We start from the raw sequence: 8,235 nt of genomic DNA, 5'->3' as shown, positions 1-8,235 counted from the left end.
GAACCTTCATGAATTTTGACTGTACAAAATCGAAGATATGACAGAGGGTAAATCGAAATTTGCTAAAATTAACAAGGGGGTAAAATGAAATTTGCTCAAATTACAAGGGGGTAAACCTAAATTTGCTCAAATTACAGGGGGTGAAATTTTTCATGAAGGTCCAAAACCAAAAAATCTTCAAATTACAAGGATGGAATTCAAAAAAAATAAAAAAATCAAAAATGACCTATATTACAGGGGATAAAACACTGTTAATCCTAAATAATATAATTCATAAACAGACTCCACAAAAATAAATAATTCATAAACAGACTCCACAAGTTAAATAGAGTGAGCAACCAATTCAAGTATTGACAAAAACAAACAACATGTCATCAAGCACGCAGGTGGTTGTTCTAGACAACGGCGGAGGACTAATAAAAGCCGGTTTCGGCGGCGAACGCGACCCATCAACCATACTCCCCAACTGTCTCTACAAACCCCTCACCTCCAAAAAATGGCTCCACCCAAACCCTATCAACACCTCTTCCTCCTCCTCCTCCTCCTCCGAACAAGACCTCACCTCCGCCTCCGTCCGCCGCCCCATCGACCGCGGCTACTTAATCAACCCCGACCTCCAACGCGATATCTGGTCCCACCTCTTCACCTCTATCCTCCGCATCAACCCTTCTCAATCCTCTCTCCTCCTCACTCAACCCCTCTTCACTCTCCCTTCCATTCAACACTCCCTCCACCAACTCGTCTTCGAAGATTTCAACTTCTCCTCTCTTTACGTCGCTGATTCACCTTCCCTTGTTCACCTCTACGAAACCAGCCAACGTCCCAATGGCCTTCTCTCTAAAGCCCAATGCAGTCTCGTTGTTGATTCTGGCTTTTCCTTCACACACGCTTCGCCTGTCTTTCAGAATTTTACTCTTAACTACGCTGTTAAGCGTATCGATTTAGGTGGTAAAGCCTTGACTAATTACCTCAAGGAACTTATTTCCTTTCGTTCTGTTAATGTCATGGATGAAACTTTTATTATTGATGATGTTAAGGAGAATCTCTGCTTTGTTTCTGTTGATGTCGACAAACACCTTAACATTGCTAGAAAGAGTGGGAAAGAGAATGTTTTCAAGTGTACGTATGTTCTTCCTGATGGTGTTACGCACACAAAAGGGTTTGTTAAATATCCGGAACAAGCAACCAGGTATCTTGCTGATGGTAAAGGAATGAAGGACGATATCGGTGATCACGAGGAGATTTCTAAACAACAACCTCAGGACAACAGACAGAAAGTTGATTTGACAAAAAATGTATTTGTTTTGTTGGAATTTTGTTTTTTTAAGTTCGCATTTAAGTGTAACGATTTTATTAACTTTTTCTTGCTTTGTGTTCTCTAGGAATTTGATTTGACGAATGAACGGTTTCTTGTCCCCGAGATGATCTTCCGTCCAGCTGATTTGGGTATGTCTTTATAAGTAGTTTCATTCTAGTGCTGTTTTCAAATTAGATTAGATGCACAACATGATTTCAATAAGGTTTTGTCATTTTATGAATCATGAAATTGTGAAATGTTGTATTCGAATGGGGAAGATGTGTCGCGGTTGTGATGTGTATATGTAAAGTGTCTATAAAACCTTAATATTGTAGTTGCAATCACAATTGTAGAATGCAATACAGAACATTGGGATTTTAGTTAAATATTTGGTTGATGAGTTTCTTAAGTGGATGCAAATGAGGATCTTAGTCTAATTTCATTATTTACCCCTTCGTGTTAGGTTTTTCTTATGTTCTCGGCAAAATGTTGAACAAAATGATTTGCAGGAATGAACCAGGCTGGGCTACCAGAATGCATTGTACGAGCAGTTAATGCCTGTCATCCGCATCTTCATCCTGTACTCTATGAAAGGTAACTTTGGTTTGATTTCCAACCATTTGATTTCATGACCCTGTTTGTGAATTGTTGCCTTTTCTTACTTCTCACCCTCGTCTTTTGACGTTGTGTTTACTTTTTTTGGCAGCATTATTTTAACTGGTGGAAGCACCTTGTTTCCTCACTTTGCCGAGAGATTGTAAGTTTTTTGTTTCGGCTACAACAATTTGTACCATGCTACCATAATTTTTTTGGTTAGGTGGCCATGGTTTGTTTATTTTCTTGATACCAGACCAAATATTTGTACCAATTTTTATGGATAAACATTTAAATTTGAACCTTTTTATCTTGTTGTGAAACTGATTTGGTTTATGGTGAACTGATTTTAAGCTTGTTTTAGTATAGAATCAGTTTCACAACTTATTTTAATCCTCACACAATGATGTGAAGTTTTCCAAGGTAAGCCTCACCTCAAGAGAGGCTATCACCACCTTCCACTTCCGACGTGGCACTTCATAGTACTCCTCCTCCCTATTAAATTTCAGCTTCCCCTCTGTCAACACCACCGGTATCCACACTGTGAAAGCTCACCTGTCCGAAGTCCAGGTTTCCATCACCTCTCTAGGAAACCTTGTTCAGAGAATGATCTGAAATCAGTAGCAAGCTCCCAAAACCATAAGCAATATTGCAGATCTTTGCTCTACTGTGATATGCTTGATGCACATTGTTACAAAATTGAGCCTTGAAACCAGCAAAGGGAAAACCAGAAAAATAACTAGCCGAGAAATTAATAATGGAATTAATTTTTCTTTTACATGGATATTTTTGGGAACCAAACATGAAATAGGAGAGGGAAATGAGATGTACCAGTTTCGGAACTTGGGCAAAGCTGGTGGAATGTAGTCCGTGATTTGAGATATAACATTTCTAGATCACAATTTTTGGATTTGGAATTTAAGAGTAAAAGTGTTTGGACTATTTACGAAATCCAAATCAGAATAATAAACGGATTTGATTTATCCATTTGGTGAAATGGTTTGGTTATTTTAACTGTGATTTACTTCAGTTTCAAATTTGGTTTGTTTGGCAATATTGCCTTTTCCGGAGACCCCTATTTTTTGCCACTTTGATGTCCTATCTTTTATGTGTACTTCATAGCGTGATTTACAAGTTTAACGAATTGATTATGAAATTTTGTAGAGAGAAGGAGCTTCGGCCTCTAGTTCCTGATGACTATCGTGTGAAGATAGCTACACAAGAAGAGTAAACATCTTTCCTAGGCTATTTAGTTTCTTGTACGTTCGTAATTTCTATATGAATTAACAGTTCTTCTATAGTCCCCTACTAGGTGTTTGGCGTGGAGGATCTCTCCTGGCATCGAGTCCAGACTTTGATGCGATGTGTGTGACCAAGGCTGAGTATGAGGAGCTTGGTTCTGCTAGATGTCGCAAGAGATTTTTTCATTGACAATTCATGCCACGAATGTGACCATGTAAATCTTGTATGTAAGCTAACATGTACTAACTACTGTTTAGTTAGTGAGATTTGTTCATAAAGGTGTCATTTATCATTCTCTCACATTTTCTAATTCCACAGCTAACTCACACAAATGGCGCTTAGGAGAGAAGGTAGTGGGTTGCCAATGCAACAAGTGTGCAAATGGAGTCGTACTAGATTCTTGGAACAAAGGTGTGAAGGTTGGATGACATACAGTTTTGGAGCATGATGCTTCGCAGACTGGTATTTGAATCTGGGCCGCAAATATGGAGTGCTTTTGAACTGCCAACTAATATGGTGTTGGATGAATTTTATGCGTGATAATATGCAATATGTAAAATTCAGAAGTTAGCCTTAAAAGCATTTCATCGCCAGCTTTTAAAATTGTGTAATTCAATGAATTTGCGGGGTTGTTGCTGCAAGTAGAATTCTGTTCTTGTTTTCCCCTGTCAATTTGATCAAATGATTGGAATTTGATTCCTTTAATCTACTATTAAAGTTTAATGATCAATTATGATAAGCTGTTTGGCCGTTTCATAAAAAGAAAACTAGTTTTGAGGTAAAACTAGTGAATACAAAAGCTTAAGATAGTGACTTACAAAAGCTTTAAAAGCTGGCTATATCCTGGAAATAGGATCAAACTTCCTGGTCCAAGAGATCAAATCAAACAATTAGAATGTAGGACAAAAGAGCAGCACAAATAAGTATAAATCAAATCAAAACTATAAATAAGCACAAAAGAGCAGCACAAGAATGTAGGATCAAATCAAAACAAATCAAACTTGTAAGTCTATCAATAAGAATACGAAAAACCAAAAACAAAAAAAAAATAGAAATAAATATGCAATACATCATTAAAAGTATAAATAAATATGCAAGAGATTGTATTATGAAGAAGTGAATAATGGACTTGGTTTCAATTTTCAAACCTGATATTTTATACGGCAGGAAGACAATTTGATCCGTATTGTGAGGATGCAGTAAAAACTAGGGCACTTGATAATAAATAAATAAAAACTTTGTTTTAAGGGAAATGTTAACTAGTGCCCGGGGGCACTAGTTAAGGACCATAAGTGGTAACTATTCATGAAAATGTGTGTATTCAATGTATTGGAAATCGAAATGTTTGACTTTTTTAAAGAATAATTTTCTTATTTTAGAATGCTTAAAGAGTGCTCCAGAGGCACTCGTTAACAAGACCCTTATTTTAAAAATGATGCATTTAACACTTCTAAATTTTAAAAGTTGATTTTTTTTTTACCTTGAATTTGTCACTTATTTCCATTTTAAACAAGTGCTATTATGGCTAAGGGCATGACCTAAGTATTAAACCTTCAATTCAACATGCTTTACAATTTCCATTAATGGACTCGTGCAAATAATATTGTTGCGATATGAAGAAGTCACTATCAAAACCTGCTATAAACAGACAAATCATGAAGAAGTGAAGAAAATGAAAAATAAAAAAAAAATACTCTATCCGTCTCTATACCTAAGTCCCTTTTGCATTTTTCACATTTCTTAAGAAGGGTTGTTAGTGCAATTAATGTATCTATTTTGTCACTACCAAAAAAAAATGTCTATTTTGTGTATTAATATTATCAAATTGCCTTTGGTTTTTTTTTTTTGTAACAAAATTGTCGTTTGTTTGTATGTGTATTAAATTTGACTTTTCATATTTTAAGACAAGTTAGTAGTATTAATTACGGGTATGCTTAAGAAAAATAATAATAAATGCATCTAATAATTTAAAAAGGGGTTTACATGTAAGGACAAAAATAAAATTAAATAGGTACTTAGATAGTGAGACGGAGGGAGTAGTAGATAGTTGATAAGCTACCTGTTAGCATGTCTTTCATTCTAGAGCTGATCAAACGCACTCGAAGGTTATTTTTTAGGCCTAGAAGATTCCAGTCGCATCCTCCGCATAAAAAAAACTAGAATAGAAATTTGATTCCAAAGCAAGATAACAATAATTTACGTCACCATAAATATTAACATTTGACAACCAATCATGAAATGGTGATAATATTATAACATTGAGCAGTGCCACTATCAAATTGGTAAATCAACATCTGAATAATTGATTTTCATATAGTTAAAGATTCAAACTCTTAGAACAAATATTGATGTAGGTAAATTCAGTGTTGTGAACTAATTAAGGTAAATGGCTTTAAGTTTGCTCAGGTTTGAAATTAAATAGCTATAGGAAAAAATTAAATCTTCAAAAATTGTTCCTACAAGTTGCAAATGGCATCCTCATAAGTTGACTACAGAATAGAATATAATTGCAACAGAAACATATTTTTGTTCATGTAAGAAACTCATGTAGATTAGAAAAGCATATCTGATGGTTTTAGACACAACTGAAATTTCACATATCAATACCCTATAATAACTAAAAATTGAAAAACAATACCCTAGATCAAAAGTAGATAGGAAAAAATGCTGCAAAGATTGAATACGATGTAGACCGAGATGGTGTAAATCAGATATTGAGATTCCAAGAGTGAGCGGTGAAGAAAGATTCTAAGAACAAAGATTTTGGCGCGAGTGAGCTATTCTAAATGAGGGAAATTGAGTTTTTGTGATCGAAATTCTAAGCAAGAGATCCATAGAACGAGAGGAAATTTCTAAGTTTAGATTAGAGTAGAGATCTAGTGTTTCAGAGTTCTGATGAGAGTAAAGAGCGAGTGTTACGATTGTGAATGAACGTGAACGAGAGCAAGTGATTTTGATTTTAAATTTGTGAGTGTTATTTTCAATGAAAAGAGGAGTGATTCTGAATTAGGCATTGTACTTGGTAATTTATTAAAAAAAAACACAATAGATAGTCATCCATTGATTTGGTAACTTGAGATCACCCACCAACATTATATAACCGCAACCAAAAGTGCTAGAATACAACTAGTTGCTAGTGATTGGTTGTATGCATGTCTCGAAAAAAATGACAAAAAAACACAACCAAGTTTTCAAATGGGGAAAAAAGTATAGATCGATTCAAAATATTAATTTTGGTTTGATTCGGTTCAGTACTCCCAAACCACAAACAGTTTGGTTCGATTTTTGTGAACCGTTATGATGGTTCATTTGGTTTTCTTTAAAATGTCGAACCATGTTCACCCCTAACCTCAGCGACAGTTAACTATTGTTGCGCTCTAATATGCAGACAGTAGCATTTGTAATGTTAATCAAGACACATATCAGTTTGTCTCAACACCTATAAATAACTCATAAACACAATTCCAATAGCAGCACAACCAATTCACCAACAACAATCGATCATAAGCAACAACATTACATAATCAGGAAAGTCCTTATCGGCCCCAAGTACCTGGAACGACCCAAAACATGGGGAGCTCGCCACAACAAGCTAGAGCTCGCCCAACGAGTTGCATGCATGAACATATGACTCAATCATGCATACGTTCACTCCATAAATCACCAACATTAACACCATTTTCATACATGCGATCACCATCAATTTCACCGTCATTTTGCATGTAAGAATTCACCATTAATATTATTTATATATATATATATATATATATATATATATATATATATATATATATATATATATATATATATATATATGGGTTTTGCTAGAAGACACATTTTATGAAGGTGTCTTTTAGCAAGTTATTCTATGAGCATTTGTTAAAAGACACCAACTAATTTTTATGAAGGTGTCTTTTAGCAAAGTTATAACTAAAAAGTGGAAATCACACCTTGAGGTGTGGATTGCTAAAAGACACCTTCATGGGTGGCTTCTAGCAAAACCCTGTGTGTGTGTGTGTGTGTGTGTATCACCATCGTTATAATCAACGTCATGTTCATCATCAACAACAATCACCATTCAAAAATATCACCTTAAGGAAATCACATCATCACAAATTCACGTTTGACATAAAAGCGGACAATTATTCACATCATGGCAATCAACATCTTAAACACCCAATCAACAATGATTCATTCTTATTTAATCATATCATCATGAATACAAAGCCAATTACAAGTTATCTCATGTTAAAACCTCAATTTGACAAAGTTCGTCTATTTCCATAATATTCATCTTTTTCTAAGCAATTCACCAAAGTCTAAGCATTCAAGACCAAACACCTCAACAAAGCATATACCCATATCACGTATAATTGCAGTAGCATATTCACATTCAATTTACAAGCTAATTCCGATTAATTACAAAATTTCACTAAGTTCGTCTCATTTTACCATTTTTCAAAAGGATTCCAATTTTCAAAGCAAAACCAAGTTGAAGTTCATGAATACTATACAAAACCATTTTATAAATCATAGTTACATTAAACAACCTTAACCCTACCCTTTTCCCTTAAGAAAACGAGTTTCGAAAAATTATGCTTTCTTGAGCATTTTTCAAAAAGTTTGATTCGATTCACAAAAGCAAGTTCGATCCAATTCATTTGATGTTTCCAAAGGTTTAGAAAGTATAACAACATTTAAATGCATCAAAAGAATCATTTCGTAAAGTCCGGATCGGCCCCAAGTACTCGAAACGACCCAAAACATGGGGTTCTGCACTGTGCAGCTCGCCCAACGAGTTGCATCAAGACAGAAGCCTTGTTCTTGGGTTTTCCTATCGGGAAACCCTCCAATTTTCACATAAAAACCCCATTTTTTATCCCATTGACCCCAAATTCGTCCCCCAAACTTGTTTACTACATACTTTTAAAGGCAATCAAAAACATCACAAACATGAAATCAAAACACCAATTCACATCAAAATCATCACTAGTTCATTTTTCACCAAAAACCAACAATTTTCCATTTTCATCCAAAACTCACAAACAACCACACCAATTCAAACCTCGTCAACATACAAACATAATTAAACATTTATGAAG

At 34.9% G+C, this 8,235-nt stretch overlaps 1 protein-coding gene across 4 annotated transcripts; it reads left to right on the top strand.

The window, feature by feature from the left end:
* The first annotated feature begins 352 nt into the window (after positions 1 to 352).
* Positions 353 to 3,861, top strand: ARP6 (actin-related protein 6). 4 transcript variants are annotated; one of them, XR_015026814.1, is made up of 7 exons: positions 353 to 1,295; positions 1,383 to 1,446; positions 1,807 to 1,891; positions 2,004 to 2,054; positions 3,056 to 3,118; positions 3,204 to 3,356; positions 3,452 to 3,861. XR_015026814.1 is itself a non-coding variant. In XM_085744700.1 (7 exons), exons 1-6 carry the CDS (start codon positions 369 to 371, stop codon positions 3,320 to 3,322), a joined length of 1,320 nt encoding a protein of 439 aa, XP_085600826.1. In that variant the 5' UTR covers positions 353 to 368; the 3' UTR covers positions 3,323 to 3,356; positions 3,452 to 3,861. The 4 variants fall into 4 exon arrangements, 2 of the variants coding, with proteins under 2 accessions (XP_085600826.1, XP_085600827.1); XR_015026815.1 differs by having other exon boundaries at positions 3,204 to 3,360; XM_085744700.1 differs by having other exon boundaries at positions 3,193 to 3,356.
* Positions 3,862 to 8,235: the final 4,374 nt, after the last annotated feature.

Source organism: Medicago sativa, chromosome 2 (genome assembly GCF_051527215.1).
Source record: "Medicago sativa cultivar Bolivia chromosome 2, Bolivia_mono, whole genome shotgun sequence".
Classification (NCBI taxonomy): Eukaryota; Viridiplantae; Streptophyta; class Magnoliopsida; order Fabales; family Fabaceae; genus Medicago; species Medicago sativa.
The sequence above is the reverse complement of the archived record's forward strand: the minus strand, read 5'-3'. Positions and strand labels throughout refer to the sequence as shown.

What these genes read in the sequence shown, in the direction of transcription:
- ARP6 (XM_085744700.1), top strand. Translation starts at nt 369, where the DNA reads ATGTCATCAAGCACGCAGGTGGTTGTTCTAGACAACGGCGGAGGACTA. An exon ending in AAGTTGATTTGACAAAAAAT is followed by an intron (nt 1,296 to 1,382) that starts GTATTTGTTTTG and finishes TGTGTTCTCTAG; the next exon opens with GAATTTGATTTGACGAATGA. An exon ending in CATCCTGTACTCTATGAAAG is followed by an intron (nt 1,892 to 2,003) that starts GTAACTTTGGTT and finishes TTTTTTTGGCAG; the next exon opens with CATTATTTTAACTGGTGGAA.